General features: G+C 38.6%; 1 protein-coding gene across 1 annotated transcript in view; it reads left to right on the top strand.

Moving 5' to 3' along the window:
* LOC122798626 overlaps nucleotides 1–20,540 on the top strand; it is a 310,399-nt gene that overhangs the window by 236,682 nt on the left and 53,177 nt on the right. Inside the window, exon 3 of the mRNA XM_044067712.1 lies at nucleotides 618–2,120. Within this exon, the coding sequence (XP_043923647.1) occupies nucleotides 618–2,120 (1,503 nt within the window). The remainder of the gene's footprint in view (nucleotides 1–617; nucleotides 2,121–20,540) is intronic.

Below are 20,540 nucleotides of genomic sequence, written 5' to 3'. Positions count from 1 at the left end.
AGTAGCTTTACCGTCCCTCTCCTCCCAAAACATATACAGACTCACAGACTTACATTACTTTATGTAAGGTATCAGAAGCTAGTAACAATGGATTTTGTGTAACAATGAGCTGTAATTCAATGTATGTTAAAGAAAGGAAAAATAAGGTCTATTATAAGTATATTATACCTTTTCAGATTTTTTTCTAATGTCTTAACTCATTACAGCTGAGTGCTACTCCAGGCTTCTTTTGCAGTTACCTCCTACTGCTCCTCTAGGCATAAAATATTGATTGTTCATATTTGCATTAATAATTCCAAGACCATGTTACATACAAGGTACCGGGATATTTTGTCTTGAAGCATATGTTAAGGCAAACACAACTGTATTAATATTTGACCTCTCTCAATGAGTATTTTCTAGAACTGTAAGGTGATAACTTCATTTTTTAAAGGCTTAAGCCATGCTCACTGGGAGTTAAAGGCACACACTCAAAAGAGCTGTACTGGAGGGAATGAGTTAAGACTATTTTATTGGGTTGTGGATAACATACATGTATTTAGAAATGAAGAAAATGTAAATATATGTGTAAAGTAAACTAAGAATGAAATAATATTAATACAAATCTCTTTAAACAGTGGAAATGAATGAGGCCAGTTTTGTAGAGGCTACAGCTCACGCAACTGAACAGTGTGCAGTTGAAGAGGCCACAACTGGCTCAAATTTACCAGCAGCAGTAAAGCATAACAATAATAATCAGTCCAACTGTTATGAAAATGAGAAATGCATCGTTAATGACAGTGAAGATCCAGCATCCCTTGTGGTTAGCGAACCTAGTATCATTGTTATATATAGACGATCAGATAGTCCAGATGAAGAGGGGACATGCAATGATTACAGTGAAGACCTAGTATCCTCCACCATCACAAGTAAATATTATTATAGTATCTTGACAAATCCCCCCATACCTTTTACAAATCCCCCTGTAGAAATTTCTGGCATCCTTGGATCAAGGCCAGATATTCCAGATAAAGATTATCAAAAAGAAACATGTAGTGTTGATAAAAGAGAAGGCACAGAGACTCCTGTTAGCACTGTTAAATGTTATTATAGAATCTCACCAGATCACCCCATACCTTTTTCACTTCACCCTGTAGAAATTTCTGTCCTTCCTGAACATAGACCAGATAAGACTTATGAAGAGGAGACATACACTGTTACCGATAATGAAGATCCAGCATTAGATGTAGTTAGAGAACCAAGCATCACTAATGTATATAAGGACAGATTATTGATAGATTACCCAGTATTTTCAGTTCAGCATGAAGATATTTATACCCTTTCTGGAGCAGTTATCCAGAATATCTGGCCCACCATATCATCACCATCAGATCAGTACCGTGCTGTAACTGTAACATCATCTCCCACTGAACGGATACCCAGTATTCCTAAATTAACGGTTAATGCACATGTTTTACAGCCTGCAGAATCAGGACTGTCTAATGAAGGTATTAACAGATGGCAACGACTATCTTATTTTTTTCATTCCGAACTGTTACAAAGAATTAGGAGGTCATTTGTCCTTGCAATATCTTACTTGATTCCATGTATGCCATGCAAAAAGAAGAAGGCTGCTGATGCTTGTATGACAAACTGTCCTTCACAAACAGATCATGTGCAACTAGAACATGCAAAGGTGACTCCAGTGGAGTCTGTTGCTACTCCCTACATGACTGTTTCTCAAGAGATGCTCCATGATCAAATGGATTATGTAGTGAAGAAAATAGAATGTTCTGCTTCTGGTATTGAGGCAGATTCTTCACAATCATCTTTGCAACAAATAGTAAATGTATCAAAGATTTTAGCCAATGAGTCTCCTTCTGCTCCTTATGTAGCTACACAGTATCAGTCGGCTGAAACCTGTGCAACTAAATTTCATCAGATATCTTCATTAACAGATACTGTGCCAAAAGCAACTCAAAGTTATGCTTGTACATCACACAAGACATTGTATAAACTGCCCAAAGACTCCTCTCTGCATTGTGTCCAGGCATTGGGAGACTCATGTCAAAACTTACCAACTAGTCAGATATGTAGCTATATGCCTGCAAAACAAACGGATCAGCTATCATCACACACAGGTGAGAAGTATTTCTATAATTTCATGCATGCAAAGTTTTCACTTAGTATTATTGAAAAGTAGGTTTGCAGTTTGGAATTATTTCTGTAGATCATAGACTGTCATTGCTTGTTAATGTGAGCCTAAGCACCCCATGAACGTTTACTGGTATTTCAGTGCCATTGCATTTTATGGCATATCACATACTGTTATGAGATAAAACAAAGTTGGATGTTCATTATTGTTATCACTGTTGCAGTAACCTAAGCAATATAGTGTTATATCCTGCATAGGATATAACAGCTGGCCAGCTTCCAAAGCTCCAGTGGACCTTCCACACACCCAACCATTAGTCAGGTCAAGCTGAGCTGACTGAAAGTCAGGTTTGGATGTAAATACCGTCAGAGCTTTCTTGCTGCCAATGAGAGAGCTCCTCTGAAGGCTTTTGAGGATCGATGATCAGCTAATGCTGTTCCATTGTTGGGCAGATAAGTTGTCTTTGGGGGAAAAAAAACTTTCGTTTCACTTTTTTATTACAGAAAACTTGATTTCTTTTCTGTAAAACTAGTACATCTGAGCTACAAATAAGTGTTTCTTGTGATTGTCTCATGACATTTAGCAACTTTTAAACAGCACACTTTTTACTTTTGTGATAAAAAGTTGTTCAAGTTGTTTAAAACTACTTTTTCATTGGAAAATGTTGTTACTTTGCTTTTAGGGGCTGGGATAAGTGATTAAAGTACTTTTTTTCCTGGGGATTTTTTTTATTTTTTGCTGCATATCTGTTTTGCTGACTATTGCTGCTAACCTTTCCTGAGAATGAAGCACCATTTTTTGCTTGATCATGGAACAACATACTGGATCTTTGGTTAGAGATTCTTTCAGTCATCAAAAGAAATAGATTGTTAAGTAACATTTGCCACTGCATCAGGCTTGGAATTTGTCACAGCTACAGGTGGGTGAGTCTGCTGTGGCCAAAACTGGTTCCTCAGACCACTCAGCTTTTTCTTTGGATCCCTGTGCTGTAGTCACCTCTGTCACCATGGACCAAGGGTTAGACACATCCTCTGCAGAAGTTGGAGTCCCCCTTACTGGGCAAGGGAGAGCCACTCTTGTTGGTCTAGGGAGAAGAGACATGGAAAGTGTCCCTGGTTGGCCAGAATGTTGTGTCCATCTTTGGGAAGGTGTTCTTGGCAATTCCTTGTCTAATTCTTCTGATATTTATGTCAAAAAGAAACAGAAAACTAAACATTTGTTTTCTCCAGTATTAGTTAATCTGTCAGGAGTTATTTATTAGGCTTAGCTCAGGGCCTTGTGCAGGTTCTTCACCCTCCTTATAAATATGTTGCTGGTAAGAAGAAAAGGGATTATTTTTTTTTCCTGAAGAGGTTCAGGAGATTGAATATGTAGGGGAATGTGAAAGTACAGATATATATTTTTTCTACTTAAGTTTTGTTTGATTTGTATTCTGAGTGTATGGTATCTAATACTCTCTATGAAGGATTTTCTTTTCTCTGAGATTATTTCCAGGATGAGTCATTTTATTTCAGTGGGGAAAACAGTGATGCTTCTCAGTCGCTCAGAAAATATTATGATTTGTCACAAGTGGATTCTCCAGAACCTACTCCTGTCTCTCCAGTTTTGTCTGTCATGGAGAATGCCTTTGTTACAGTCTGCAGTTTCTCCGACAACCTGCTGCCACTCACACACCAAAGCAGATGCATTGTATACAGTGCTCAGCCTTTTAAGTTTTTATACACTAAACACAGATCAGACCCAGCAGCTATTTTTAGTGAATTCAGCTGTTACTAAACATTTTGCTATTTCTAATCAATATGCTTCTGACAAAGAGGGGGAGGCTTTTGACAAGTTTACGGGGGAAACGTGTATACTTCTGCAACTTTAATTTTTTGAATTACCAGTTTTCAGGCTTATACTTTGGAGTTTATGCTGACTAATTGAGAAATTATGAGGAATATTTTGGTTTATTTCCTCTTGTGAGAAGAAATCTGCTTTGTGAAATTTAGTTGCTTCTTTGTTTTAGGACCCTGTGACTCTGTGGGTACTACTTCTAGGGTTGTGACCTCTGGAACTGTTTTACAAAGATTTGACTAGCTGCATTCTCAGAACACTGCCCGAGGATGTCAAAAATGAAAATTTGAATTATCCCTTGGACAGAGATCTCGTTTTTGAACCTTCTGCTGGGGAAGTTATTAAAACGTGTGATAACTGGAGAAAGATGATTCAGGGAATCTCAGATTTTTTCAGACCTCCTACACTGAAGTTTTCTAGTGGGTTCTGTGCTCCCTAAGCTAATTTTATTTAAAAATAAAATAAATAGCTGGAAAGCAAATATTTATAAAGCAAAGGCAGGAATGTTCCAAAACAAAATAGGAACTCCTCCCCCGGAACAAAGGGTGGTGCAGTAAGTCAGAATAACTGTATAAGATACCTTGACCCCCTCCCTCCAGTCCCATGCTGACAGTTCCTTACTACTCCAAAAAAGAAAGAACAAAACATTTTTAGGGACCAGTTTTGGATTTTCCTTCTTCAACCAGTTTGTGATAGTGCCCATTTTCAAAATGCTTTAACTTCACAGCCTTTTATGCCTTCTTCCTCATTTAAGGTTCTTGGTGACATTAGATTTAAAAGATGCATGCCATCACATTCCTGTTCATCCAGATTTCAGATGTTTATTAAGGTTTTGTGTGTCTGTATCACATCATCAGATGTTCATCATATTGACCACTGCTGCATTAGCCTTAGCTATATGGGGTTATATCTTGCCAAGGATATAAAATCTGGCCAGCTTCCACAGCTTCAGGGCCCCTTCCATGCAGCCAAACTGCCAGACTGCATGAGATGAGCTGACTAAATGACAAGTATGTGTGTGAAACGTATCGGAGATTTACTACCACTGAAGAATATGCTCCTTTGAGACATTTGAGGATCGACAGTCAGTTTGTGCTTTTCTTTGCTGGACATATAAGTTCTATTTAGGGAAAAAAGTCCATTTTCTTAACTGTGGTGATGTTTTATTTCTTTCCTGTTCTGGAAACTTATGTTAAAGCTATGAGTGTTGTGTTTTAATGGGCTGTTTCAAGACTGTAACTGACTTTTAAACACAGCACTCATTTTTTTCTGTCAGTTTAAAAGTGTAAGGTAACTGAAAACTTTTTCTGAGGAAAAATTATGTTTATTTTACTTTTGAGGGGGCTGGTATAGTGTTGTGTTTTAAAGAGCATTTTATTGTATTTGTCTGTCAAAAAAGTAACTTTTGTGGACTGATAGTATTTACCAGCAATTGTTGCTCATATTCTTCAGGAAATATGCACAATTTTCAGCTCGACTATGAAACAAACTACCTGTCCTTTGGCAGTTCTTCTTCCATCCACAAAAAAGTTAAGCAAATAGCCTTTACCACCATGTCTTGAACCTTACAAACAGTTCAACAAGTCTGAATGACTGTTCAAAAGACATTCTGAGCCCCTGCCACTCTGTTCCTATTTTTTTCCGGAATGTTTGAATCTGCATTTTTCTGTTTGGCAACAGACCTTTTCAGACAATAGAGTTCTGAAAATCATTCATCAAGGTTACAAATCGCAGTGGTAGGAAATTCCTCCTTTCTGGGGGGGGGGTCATTTCTCATCCTGCAGATCAGACTGTTTTTATTTCCAAGGGTTCTTCATCACATGCTGTCCCAATGAGTGACATAATCAGTTCATCCTTTGCAGATGGGGAAGGGTTTCTGTTCAAGGATGTTCCTAGTGCCAAAGAAAGAAAATTCTTGGAGACCAGTTCTAGATCTTTTTTTTCTTCCTAAACTTGTTTGTGGTAGTGCCCAAATTCAGAATGGTGTCAGTTCCCAACTTGTTACCTCTTCTTCCTGTTTCAAATTTCCTAGCAGCAATACACTTAAAACATGCTTCTTGTCATATCCATATTCATCCAGACTTCAGACATTTCTTAAGGTTTTCTGTGTCTGGATCACATTATTAGTTCTCTGCATTACCCTTTGGACTATCTACTGCACCAAGAGTGTTCACAAAATATCTAGCAATAGTTATCACTCATTGCAGACTACAGGCTATCAACACAGTTCCATTTTAGACACCTGGCTTATTTTTTTAGAGTCCTTTCCAAAGTGTGAGGAATCTCTGTCTTGAGTGAGAGATCTGTTACATAAGCTGGGATTCCAAGAGAACATTCAAAAGTCTTTCTTGATTCCTTCACACAGGATTGTGTTCCTGGAATGTCAACTAGACACCTCAGTTCAAAGAGCTTTTCTTTCAAAGGAAAATGAAAAACAGAATTTTATCTATATCTATTTCTGAGGTTACCCACTCATACTTCGGTCACTATGATAGAATACTTCAGGAGTTTGGGTCTCATGACATCTATGATTCTTATGACACCCCTGGCAAGGCTCCACATGAGAAAGATACAGCAGTATCTGAATTCTCTTTGGTCCCAGCATCAACATCCTTTATCTCTTCAGACGCCAGTGGTGGGGGTTGTCAGACGAGAACTATTTTAGTAGAGACAACAAATATCCTTAAATCATGGTTCTCCTTTTCTCTCCCTGCTCCAAAGCAGTCAGTCACCACAGACACTTTGGACTTTGCTTAGGGAACACTTTCAGGAGGAGTAAAAGTGCAGGGAGTGTTTGATAGATGCAAGCATATACATATCAAGGAGATGCTTGCCCTGATCAAGGCACTCAACTCTATGAACCATGTTTGGTCCCTGGGACCTCTCCAAATGGTTACAGACAATACCACAGTCAAGTGGTACATCAATCAAGGTGGAATCAGGTTATACCCCCTCTGCAGACTAACCAGGTTAGCTCATTCCACAAGCATCCTGCATTCTGTCAGAGCAAACTTGTGTGGCAGACAAGCTGGGCAGGACCAGGGCAGACTGTCATGAATGGAAACTAGATCAGGGGTCTTCAAAGATTTGATCCATCTGTGGAAAGTTTCTCAAGTAAACCTCTTTGCCTCCTTTCTAAACAATCAACTGGACAGATTCTGTTCCAAGACTTCATGCAAGAAGGCCTGAAAGACAGATTCCTTTTCTTTTCCTTGGACAGGAGTGTTCCTATATGTTTTTCCATCCTTTCCACTAATATCCAGGGTACTTCTGAAGGAATCCCCCAAGATCATTGTGGTGACCTCCTTCTGGCCCAGGCAACTGTGGTTCTCCCTTCTTTTGGAAATGGCCAGGGGCAATTATGACAAGCTTCCTTACAGCTCTACTCTCGCAAAAATAGGAATGTTTTATACAACCCATCAATATACTTCAGTTGACTGCCTGGATGATAGGGTTAATTCCTTTTAGGCACCTGTTACTGAGGAAGTGCAGCAGGTACTAATCAAAGAAAAAAAGCCTGCTACTAGAAAATCATATATTAGCAAATGGAAAAGTTTTTTAGTTGATGCCAGTGACATAACCAGTACCCATTCATGATTAGTGTGTCTATAGTTTCACAATATTTGTGCAAATTACCTTCCTATGGCCTTTCTTACTCCTCTGTCAAGGTTCATTTATCACTCATTTCAGTATGTCTACCACTGGATCATACTCTTTCAGTGCAGTCTTGTAAAACTGTTCTTGGAAGGAGTTTTCCATAAGAAGCCTCCATGAAAACTGATGGCCCTTGTGTTGGAGAGGTTAACACTTGCTCCAGATGAACCAGCTAATATCTGATGTGAGGTTCTTAACATGAAAAAAAAAGTTTTACTGATTTCTCTGACCTCTGTATGTGTCGAAGAGATTGCTTCTTCTTGGAACAGGCTTCCTATTCAAATTAAGCAGAGCCCTTTCTTGGCCCTCTTCAAACACAATTTGTATCAATGAATGGGGAATTACAAATTCACACCTGTGTCCATTATGGACAAGGGCAATCTGTAAGATACTCATTGCACAGGCACAAATCAATGCCATCCTCTTGCCCATAGGCACCATAGGTTGGTAAAATCGGGTTATATTGGCTAGGCTTGATAGGGTGCTCAGTCTATTAGTCTAGTGATCGCCTATCAATCTCTGATGTTGTAAGAAGGGTATCTGATTTGCAGGGTCTTACATTGAGTCAACCCTGTCTCATTTTCCATAGGGACAGGGTTTCCTTGAGAACTAATCCTTTTTTTTTCTGCCTAAAGTGGTATCCGAGTTTATTCTGAGACAAATTATCCATCCTTCCATTGTCTTTCCTGCACCTAAAAATGATGGAGAAAGGCTACTCCTTACCTTGGATGTCCACTGACAACTCAGGTAGTATACTGACAGAATTAAATCTTTCAGATCTTTGGATCAATTGTTTATTTCTCATGAAAGTAAGAAGGAACAACTTGTGTGAAAACAGACTATTTACAATTTTTTTAGTATCTTATAAATATCTGAAGTCATTGTATATTTGGTAATTTGCATGCCCATGTTTGTGCGTGCATGCACTTGTGTGTGTGTGTGTGTGTGTGTGTGTGTGTGTGTGTGTGTGTGTGTGTGTGTGTGTGTGTGTGAGAGATGGGCTACCAACATGTGTCACAAACTACAAAAACATAAATTAAAATGCTGACTGCAAAGTCTCAGCAGCTGGAATCCACTTGTTTGTAATTACAAGTATGTGTTTTAAATACCTATTTCCATTATGTGGTCCAAGTGTGATTCTATATCATGTGAAACTGCTGAGCACTGGAATGTGATGGCTGGCACTCACCCTGATTGTTATGCAGTTGTGGAGTTAATTTCTATATGAATAAGTGGGTGTAGGTGCATGAGACTTGCCTCTTCAAAAACATTGGCTTTGTTTTATATTTAGGGTTGAGATTATAATTTTTAATATATCAAAAAAAATGTGAGCCTGTTTTCAATGTTTACAGTTTCTTTGCTAGTTAATAGTTTTTGTTACTCATATGTGCGTGTGTGCATATATAAAAATTTGCACTCTGTTTGGACAGCCCAGCCAGTGTGCCCAGTGTAAATCGAGCATATGCCAATAGAAAAAGGCCCAGCTGCTAAAGTACCAGTGAAAGGCCAGACTTACGTTATGGCGTACTCTGGAGGGCACACAAAAATATGAGAAAAATCAAAACAGGAACAGAAACAGACCTGACTTTCCTCATATTTTTGTGCTGTCCCTCCAAATGTCTGTTAACAGTTAAAAAAATAAACAAACATCAACAGAGATTCTGTTTTCTCCATCAGTTCTCCTGCACTGATGTACTGTGCAAGCATGGGAATGTAAGTCCTATATGCATGCACAGTACATCAGAATAGCAGAGACAAACCAGAAGACAAAAGTCCCCTCATAGAATCACATTATTTAAGAAAGGTAAGTAATTTCTATCTTAAATAATGCTATTCTTTAAAAATAGTAATATCTGTGTTTGTCTGTGTGTGTGTGTGTGTGTGTGTGTGTGTGTGTGTGTGTGTGTGTGTGTGTGTGTGTGTGTGTGTGTGTGCTCGACCACATGTGGGTACTGTGTTTGCTTGTGTGTGTGTGTGTGTGTGTGTGTGTGTGTGTGTGTGTGTGTGTGTGTGTGTGTGTGTCTCCATGTGTGTGTGTGTGTGTGTGTGTGTGTGTATATATATATATATATATATATATATATATATATATATATATATATATATATATATGTATCTATGGGTCTACTTCACTTGACCTAAATTTCATTTGACTGACACCCAGTTAACCAAAATTTCATTTGACATAAAACTCATTTGACTAACTCCCTTTTCACTGACAGCTTACAATGCTGAATTTTAACATACTAAATCTTAAACCATAGACAAGCACACTTAGAACACCAATAACTAACCCTTTCCAGAACTTAAAAACTACTAACTAACCCTCTTAACAGAAACAGGACATTTTGCAACCAAACTAGTTGGGGGGCTGCGCCCCCACATCCCCCACACCCCAATTATATATACTAACTCCAGGATCGCACTACAGTGGGGAAAAGGGCATATGCCTTTAACTTGCCTTACAGTACTCTACACACTGCCATTACTACTGGGAACACACAAAACTGGAAAATTATGTGGTGCTGCTTACTGTGATGGATTTGAAGTCTTCTTAAGACACTCAGTCTTGCTGGCTGGATTCTGCTGAAATCAAAGTCTGGTTATAGTTGCATTCTGCTGAAATCAAAAGTCTGGTTATAGTTGCATTACAGTCTTGTTGCACACAGAAGTTGCATTTACAGTCCTGTTGCGCACAGAAGCTTGCAGAATGCACACTGATAAAAGAATATACTTTGCAACACCCAACTCAGAGCAGTAACAAATAGTTTTTTTATAACAAACCACACGTACTGTTACAGCTTTTAGTTATTGTTCTACTTTACTTCTCAATCAGCATGGATGTTATAACATTTACCTCGGGACAGATGTATCCCTACCAATACCCCTAACATAACTGGATTACTACAGATCTTTATATACAATTTTAGTCATGCACACACATATACATTTCTTCTTGGTATTCTATTTTAGAGAATTGCTCATCCTGTAGAAACAATACTGATTGTTGTAGATGCTGACGCAAATGCTGACTTAATAATATTATTTTTAAGCTTCCTTGTTTAACAATGTCCTGTCACATTTTTGCTGAATTTATGAGAGGCCAGCTTTTTTGACAGTTTGAACATCCTGCTTTTGTCTTTAGTATTCCATTTGGATCTTTGTATAAGAACATCTGTTCTTGTGCAAATGCTGATAAGTGCAGAAAAGCATGTTTTTAAGGAAACACATTGTAACAGTGTCTTTAAAAAAGCAGATTTTACATTTTTGCTCTCACTGACAATGAAATGCATACATCCTGTTTTTAAGTCTGTAATATTCATAGGTAAGTACTAGGCTATTGGCCCTAGGGCCTATATAAGCCTAGCCAGAAATGTACCCTGGCTTTCACCACCAAAGAAAATTATTTTTCTGTGCCCCTGTCAAGCAGAGCCACAAAAGTGATCCTTGGGGTGAATTTCCTATTTCCCATCCAATCATCAAGATTTTTCTTGAAGAGTGCTAATGAGGAGCTCTGTTTGACATAGATTGGTAGTCTGTTCCAGAGTATGAGAAGTCTCTGGGACAGGAATTTATCTCTCCAGCATGTTCTGTTTATTGTGGTGACAAGGTTTAGGTCCCTAGAGTGTGTAGCTCGGAGGGATTGGGATTTCTTTAAGTGGAGCATGTCCAACAGCTCTGGGTTTGACATAGCTTTGTATGTTAGACAGAGATCGTCTCTGAGTAGGCGATATGCGACGGAGTAAAGCTGGAGTTTTTTGAGATGGTCTGCGTAGGACATCTGTTTGAGGCCAGTAATCCTCTTTGTGAGGCATTTCCTTGGCCTTTCCAGTTGTTGTAGATGTCTTGTGAGGTACATACCAAAAGGGGCGTTGTACTCTATAATGGGTCTAATGAGTGATGAGTAGAGTGGAACAATGATCTCTTTTTTTCTGGATGAGAAACCTTTTGTGATGAGGTGAGCCACATAGAAGGATTTCCTGACTACTGTGGTGATGTGATTATCAAAGGAGAGACTACTGTCCACCTGTTCCCAAGGTCTCTTATCAGATTTTCGACATTAAGTAGACTACCAGCTATGTGGTAGTTCATGGGTACAGAGTTTTTACCAAAGGGGATGACAATACACTTTTTGGCATTGAGCTTCAGGCCATGGCTTTGACACCAGGCATCTGTCTCAGTGATGCCCTTTTGTAGTATGTCCACATCGTTAGGAGTTTCAGTTATGGCTCCTAGTTTGCAGTCATTTGCAAACTTTGTTAGCCAAAGACCTTCTGTGTTGGCCTGTACTTCAGAGAAGTAGATACCAAACAGGAGAGGATCCAGGACTGAACCCTGTGATACTCCACTTGTCACTGGTCTGAAGTCGGATTTGGAGCCTGCTACTTTCACAGTGTGGGTTCTGTCCATGAGCCAGTTGGCAACCCATCTTGTGACATAGGGATTTATACCTAGTTTAGTGAGCTTATCTATAATTCCAGAGTGGGGGATGGTGTTGAAAGCCTTGGCAAGATCTAGATAAGCTGTGTGAACCACTTTACCCTCATCTATGACTTTGGTGACTGCTTCATAGAAGTCAGTCATGTTTAGGTGACATGATTTGCCTTTTACATATCCGAACTGGGTAGGGTCCAGAGTTTAGAGATTACCAATGTCTTTGTTTATGAGTTCCATGATGATACATTCCATGGCCTTGCAGATCAGGCTTGTCAGGCTAATGGGGCAGTAGTTCCCGGGGTCTGTCGTGGCTCCCCCTTTGTGGAGTGGGATAACCATTGTGGTGCACCATTCCATGGGCACAAAGCCTGAGGTGAGGCTATGATTGAACATGGTACTTAGGTAGGGTGCCAGTTCATTCTGCAGTTCGTGTAGAACGCAGCCTGGGATATTGTCAGGTCTCATGGATGCTGTGTTCTTGGCTTTGGAGAGTGTGTTTTTTACCTGTGCAGCCATGATTACAGGAACTTTGCATTCTTTTGGTATAGAGATGGGCCCTCTAAGGGGTGAGAGGGGGGTAATGTTAGCACTGAACCTATCTGCCAGGATGTTGGCAATATCAGTTGGTTCTGTATATTTAGTGCCATTGTGCTGTAACTCAGAGCAGATCTGAGTGTTGCCATTGAGATTCCTGACATAGCTATATAATGCTTTGTGGTTGTCTTTCGAGTCAGTGGCAATTTTGTTTTCATAACTAGCTTTGGAGGATTTTATGAGGGATCTCAGCTTCTTACTGAGGTTGACCAGGGAGTTCCTCCAGTCATGGGATTTTACTCTTTTTTGCCACAGTTTCTTTCTTCTGTTGTAGAGTTTGTTTATGGCAGAGGACCACCAGATTGGCTTCCTTTTTTTGGAGGATAGCATCTTGGTTCTATTAGAGATAGCATGATCCATGCACTCGTGTAAGTGCTTATAAAGTGCATTTGTGTAGGATTCAGCAGTCATACCTCTATTGTCCGTCTGCATGGGTGTCGTGAGTGTTTGCCACTTCTGTCTTAAGTAGAGTGAAGTTGGCTTTGGAGAAGTTTTTTATGGTGATTTCCCTAATTGGGGGTGGGAGCGGGATGTGGATGTCTAGCTTGATTAGCTTGTGGTCGGATCTGACCAACAAGGAATTAACCTCTGGTGTGGAACACCAGCTGCCCATGTTGGTAATGACCATATTTAGGATATTGCTGCCCCTGGTGGGGGTGTGAATAAGTTGATCCAAGGCATTGGAATTTATGAATTCCAGAAAACGTTGAGCAAAAGAGTTGGTACTTGAGTAGTTTTCCCAGTTAATGGTGGGGTAGTTGAAATCGCCCATTATTAGGGTGTTAGAGTATACCCCAATACTTTCCAGTGTATCAAGAAATGAGGAGTGGGAATCCTGGGGCATGGTAAGGGGTCTGTAGCAAGCTACAATTTGAATTGCGGTCATGCCCAGAGTTAGTTGCACTTGGATGATCTCGGATGCATTATGCTGTGCAACTAGCCTGGAGGTGTGGCTATCCTTAATGAATATGGATACGCCTCCACCTTTAGTGCTTTTTTCTGGGTTAGGTGGCCAAAAGGTGTGGTATGAATTATAGCCTGGTAATGCTGGAGTGCTCTCTGGAGCTTTGAACCAGGTCTGTGTCACTGCACAGATGTTGATGTTCTACATTTTAAGGAGTGCCTCGAGTGAGTGCATTTTGAGGTTTAGACTTCTAACATTGAGTAGCATTACCTCAGATTTTGCTTGCTTGTACCTGTTATGGTGGTGAATTTGTCATTTGAACCTTGCCTAAAAAAGGCACTATAGGGGTGGCAAGAGCCTTAGCCAGTATCCGGAATCCCAAGGGTGGCAGGTGCAGGCCATCTCTGGCAAAGCATCGTGGTCTGTTGATCATGTCTTCCCAGGTAGACAAATACTGGATCCCCTTAGAATGACGCCAGAAGCTTAGCCAATTGTTGAAGTCCATTCAGCAGATTTCTTATTTTCCAAGTCACAGTCCTTTAGTATGGATGCTAATCACTTATTGCTAAACTCTATTTCTACATTTAAGCAAGCTTTATCTTATACCTTATTTATGTTGCATATTTGTAGCAAAGTTACTTTCAACCTTAGTATATTGTTGAGCACACTCTAACAATTCCCTCTTTTTTATTTTAAACCAGGGAAATAAATTCAGCATTATTTGATAATACTTTTTCATTATGAAAATTAACAACAATAACTTGACTAGCTTTTGCTAAACAGACTTTAATACATGTCAATAATATGCAACCAAGTATTACGATAACAAAAGAAATTAAAAATGCAGTGATTTTTTTCCTGTCCATCCTGTAAATAGATTACTAAACCATTCACTCCAATCATCATTCCAGTTCTTTCTAGTATGTTGAGACACTTGTGCAATCACTTCTAAATGTGCTTTTACAGATTCTGTTTTGTCTGGAATAAATGTACAACATTGTTCTCCTATTAAAGCACATGTACCCCCTTGGGATGCTAATATGTAATCTAATGCCATTCGATTTTGCAAAGCCATAGTTCGTATAGCTGTCATTTTGACAGTAATGTCAGGGACTGCATTGAAACTGGTATTTGCCAATACCTCAACTAGTTTAGATAGTTTTCTCAGCTCCCAGATGGCTTTTGCAGCCCCATACCAAGGGAAAATACCTGATCCAGAGATAAAATCATCTCCTAAATCCATATATTTTAATTTAATATAATCAAGATTTTGATGATACATACATGATGTATCTAAGGCATCTACTGGATTTTCTGGACTTTCAATCACAGGTAATATATCCCTTTTCTTTTTTGCATTTCTAATGCTTCCTTTTGGTAACTCCTTTACATGATGCATTGCTGGTACCACTAATCCTGTATAACAGGTGCCATCACATCCCTTTGGTAACCATTTATAAGTATATTTACCACAGATGTAATATAACCCATCTGATAGAGCAACACTGCTATTTACCAGACTACCATTTATTTGTCCCATAGTAGGGGATTTATCATGTACAACTGTATAACGTTTTTATCTGTTTTACTTTGCAAACATGTAATTTTGGTTTTACACTCATTTTTATAATTTTGTGAAAAATGAAATACTGCTGTGTCACTTAATATTAACTGACCCCTAATTGGTATTAAAATAGGAAAACCATGAGAAAATACTCCACGTACTGGTATGTGGTTGTGAATATTTATAATTTCAGTTGTTTGAATACAATTGCTTTTACCCACTGGAACAGTTCCATTTTGTTGAAAACATGTGATCCCCTGCACTATTGCAAATAACTGTACTCTTACTTTACATAATTGTACATTTATGACTTGATCTCCTGTTTCATTTATTAATACCCTCCAACTACTAAGAGAATTTAGTGGAATAGGTATTAGAGGCATTACCCGTTATTTTTGGCATTAAACTACATACCCAACAATTAGAAACATTCATGCTTTTTGCATAACAACATTGCCTTGCCAAAAAAGTGTTGAAAGATGGTGACCAATCTTGTTCATTTTTCCACATTTCTTTACTCTCTCTCATGTAACTTTACAGTTTAACAGGTTGTAAGTATAATTTAATACTAAGCAATACAATAATAGTATGATAGCTATTCTCAATTTTAAAAAAACATCCTTTAAATAGAAATTCCATTGTTGAATCATTTTGCCTTTGGTCATCCGAAACTGGATTTCCAAAAGGATGCACTTTAAACAGTGTCAATTTCATTATGGTTTTCTCTGATGGAAACCTACAAGAGAATACATTTAATTAGATTTACTATTTTTGATCATTCTCAGTTGATCTTTTTGTACCAACATTGCTCTGTTTTTCTTTTTTCCTTTGATTTTGTACACTAATCATCCAATTTGTTCTACTACTTCAAAAGGGCCTTGCCAATTGCTAGCCCATGGTCCTGCCGATTGGAATGTTTTTACCAATACTTTGGTTCCACAGGGAAGGTTTTCTTCAGCTGATAATATTGGCACCTTTTTCCATAGATGGAATGCTTGCTCCCTTGCATTATAGTCACATATACTAATAAGTTGTTTTAGCCATTCCTGATGTTTGCTGATTTCTAGCATGGGCCTACCATTAGGTAAATCTAGGCCAGATGGTAATTGTATGGGCATTTTGCAGCCTGTCATTATTTCATACAGGGAAATACCTGTTTTGCTGTTTGGTGTTGCTGAAATACCTATTAAAATACCAGGCAGATGATGTAGCCATGTATTGCCCTTTTCCAAGCATGGCTTTTTTAGACATTCTTTTAACGTCCGATTCATACGTTCTACAATGCCATTAGATTGTGGATGGTATGGTACATGAAACCTTTGCTGTATGCCTAACAAATTGCACATTTGTTTAATGAGATCACTAATAAACTGTGGGCCATTGTCTGACTCTATGACCCGTGGCCATCCCCAGTGACAGAAAATATTTTTCCATAAGGCTTCTGCTGTTGCCTTTGCTGTCATGGTTTTGGTAAGTATTGCTTCTACCCATTTTGAAAAGACGTCCACTACTACTAGTAGATACCTGTAACCTCCCTTTGTTGTTGGTAATGGACCTGCATAATCTATTTGAACTGCATACCATGGCCCATCCGCTGGCTGTACTCGATGTAACTGAGGCCTTTTGCTTTTAGCATTCACCTGCAGACAGATTAAACATTCTTCTACAATGTTTGCAGACCTTTTTTAAATTTGGGTTCCAATACTTTTCTTTTACAGCTGCCCATAACTTATCAGTTCCTATATGCCCCAGTATTTGGTGATTTAACTTGACCAACTGGAGTGCCAAATGAAATGGTACATATGGCAACTGTAACCCTTTGGAAGTGGCGTATGCATAGTACTCATTTGGTGGTATACCTGCTAATCTGCATTGATCAATTTCTTCTTTCAAGCCCTGTTGTTTTTTGTATATTTGCAAGGTCTTTTTCTATTGACTCTTCTTCTGTTTTTTTTAAGACACTAACTTCTACACTGACATACTCATATTCTGGAAGTTCTTTTCCATTTTGTGCTGCTTGTTTTGCCAAAGTATCAGCTAACACATTTAACCTGTAAGTTTCACTGGTTGGCTTTTGATGTGCTTTTACTTTTAAGATGCTATACTGTCCTTGTTGTTTTGACATTGTTATAACTTTATATATGTCTTTTAATACTTCAGCATGCCGTAATGGTTTACCTACACTACCCACAAATCCTCGCCTTAACCAGGTTTCCATATGCAGTCTTAAAGAATTTACTACGTAAGCACTATCTGAAAAAATGTTAACAGGATTGTAATACTTTAGCACATACAGTACTGCCTCCAGTTCAGCTCTTTGAGCTGACATATGCCCTGGTAACTTGATTAGTTCAGGAGAACCCAGCTGTGGATTATCTGGAACTATGGCAAATCCTGTCCAGTATCTGCCTTGGTCCCAATATTGTGCTCCATCCACAAAGATGGATGGCTTAAAGTGATCAAAATCAGATGCTAAAAATTGCATATCAGGTGACATTATCTTTTCTAAACAGTTATGCTGTTTTCCTTCGTATCCCATGTAGTTTGACAAATAGTATTTGTCCCCTGTCTGCATAGTAACAGTTTTCATTCCAAAAAGTGCCATCCATTTTGCAAAGACTGCCTGACTAATACAATCTGTAATTTTATTCATTTCAAAATTGTCTATCAGAGCTTTTACTGCTTGATGTGGTGTTTGTACTATAATGCTGGAAAATACGGTCAAATATTCAGTTTGTTTAATACCCCAGTAAATGGCTAATAATTGCTGTATACATAGATGGTAGCCCAGTTCCACTGGAGTCATCTTCCTGCTAAAGAAAGTGACTGGACGTAATGTTCTTTTCCATTCTGTTGTTGCTACCATGTGGCCATTCCTGTAGTAGTACCACAGACAGTGTTTTTTTTCCCTGCTGCTTGTAGCACAGATGGTAACCTTGGTGTGGGTGCTATTAATTCTGTAGCTTGTGCTAGTTTTACTTTTGTTTGTGAAAATGCATCCTCTTCATGAGATCCCCACTCTAAAAAGGTGGAGTTCTTTTGTTCCTGTAACATTTTGTATAGGGGAGCAGCCACGGCTGCATAATTCTCTATAAATTCCCTAATGTAATTCATGATTCCCATGAATTTATGTAAGTCTGCTATAGTCAGTGCCTTTTCCATTTGTAAAATGCCTTGTACACGTATAGGGCAAGGAGACCTTCCTGTTGGTTTTATAATAGTACCTAGAAACTTAACTTCTTATGACATAAACTGAATGTTTTCACTTTTAACCTTAAACCCTGCTTGCTGTAGAGTATGAAAAACTCTCTTAAGAAGCCATACATGCTCCTCTACTGTTTCTGACTGAATTAAAATATCATCAGTGTAATGTATTACTGAATCATCCTTTTCCAAATGTTGTAGAATGGATCCTACTGTCCGATGAAAAAAAAATGGATTATTTTGAAACCCTTGTGGTAACCTTGTCATGACATATTGCTGTTATTTAAATGTAAAGGCAAATCTTGGCCAATCTTTTTTCCTGAGTGGTACTGCAAAAAAAGCCATTTGCTAAATCTATTACTGTAAGCCACTTACTTTGTGGCTTAATATGTGCAGCCAACTCTGGGACTCCTGGAATCAAATGTGCTCTAGGAGTAGTATATTGAGTAACCTTCTGTAAATCAATAACAAGACGATAGCGACCATCTTTTTTCTTCTGGCCAGATTGGTGAATTTGTAGGACTGCTGCCCATTTGTATAATCCCTTCTTTTTTCCATTCTGCAATACATTTTTCCATATGTTCTTCTGCTTCCCTAGGAGTATGATATTGTTTTTGAAAAGTGGTATATAGTCCTAATCACTTCCTACCCTTACTGGACTTTCTAGTTTCCCACAATCACTGGAACCCTTGAACCACAGATTTGAGAATTGCTGTTGTAAATGCTTCCATACATCCTCACTGTCTGTATTTACATAGCCTGCAGTTTTTTTTAAGTTTGTGAGGTAGAGAGATTGCATAGCAACCTGTACTTTGCTCTTCCTCTCTTTGTTGTTTGTCTCCCATCCACAGAATTTCATTAGGTAAATCAATTACTATGCCCAAAGGCCCAAGAATGTCCATACCAATAATGGTATTTGAGCAAGATGGATACATTAAAAATGCACCCTTCCATGTCTGTCCCTCTTGACTAAACTTTATGTCCACATTTTGGCTACTCACTGCATAGCATCCTGTGCCATTAAATGCTGAAATGCAAACCTTTTTCATAGGATTTGCTGGTAACTGTGTGTTTGTGACAGATACTGCTGCTCCTGTGTCTATTAAGACATTTTTCCACAGTGAGCCCTCTACCCAAATATCAATCAGTGGTCGTCCATCTCGACCCTTTTTAAAGGTAGTCAGGAAAGATACTAGAGTAGGGGGGCACATCCCTATTGTAAGGAAATCCACTCATCCTCTCCTTTATTATCAAATGCAATATGACACACCTCATACTTTTGCTTGTCATCTTCCTCTTTGTCTGAATGATCTACATATTTAGGTTTTTCAGTCACTTTTTTTTATCTGTTGCCTAGCTATTCCTTCTGCCTGTTCTATCAAATGTTTCGGATTTACAGACAAAACTGTTTTAAAATCTGCAGGGCATACTTCCCCTTTTCCTGTATATTGATGGCTCTTATAACTGTCTTTACCAATATTGTAAGGTTTTTGTACATAATCCTGCTTTTCTGACTTTTCTTGTAAATTTTTTTGCTCTCTTTTTGGAAACACCCCCTGTTCTTCCTTCTTTTTGTGCCAGGCTTTGTAATGATCACAATTTTGCTTAACATGTCCTATTTTTTTTTTTACAAAAGAAGCATGTTGGTGCCTTTTGCTCATTACCTGTTCTTGATCCTGGTACTACAGACATAATGGCAGGAGCTGGTGGTGCTGACGCAGCACTTTCTGCTGGTGGTTGGCCACACCACCTGTGCCTTCCCCTGTTTTTTACCTCACCAATTATTTCAAATGGCTCACTATTATCTTCAAATGCAAATATATGGTGTGAGTATAATGTCCCATCATCAGCCATAGTCTGTCCCCTCATTAGTTTTTGTACCAAATCAGTGAGAGTATCAAAATTTTCTTCATAGATACATTTAATATCTCCCTGGAACCCCTTTGACTTGTTCTAAGAAGCAATGTATTAGCTGTTTTTGTATTTCTCTTTTTCCCATGTCTCTGTCTGTTTTCTGATATATGATTTGAAATGCAAGCCTAAAATGTTCACTTTGTTCCATTAATTTATCTTTGATAGTAATTTTAAAATTATCTAATAATTTGGCTGTGAGAGGCTGCCCTTGTGTAAATACCATTAAAATGGCTGTCATACGTCCTACTTTAGTGTTTAACTGATAATGTTAAGTTGTCAATCTCGCCTTCATTCTTGCT

Source organism: Protopterus annectens, chromosome 3.part1 (assembly GCF_019279795.1).
Source record: "Protopterus annectens isolate FY-2018-M chromosome 3.part1, PAN1.0, whole genome shotgun sequence".
Lineage (NCBI taxonomy): Eukaryota > Metazoa > Chordata > Ceratodontiformes > Protopteridae > Protopterus > Protopterus annectens.
This window is presented reverse-complemented; position numbering and strand designations above follow the sequence as displayed.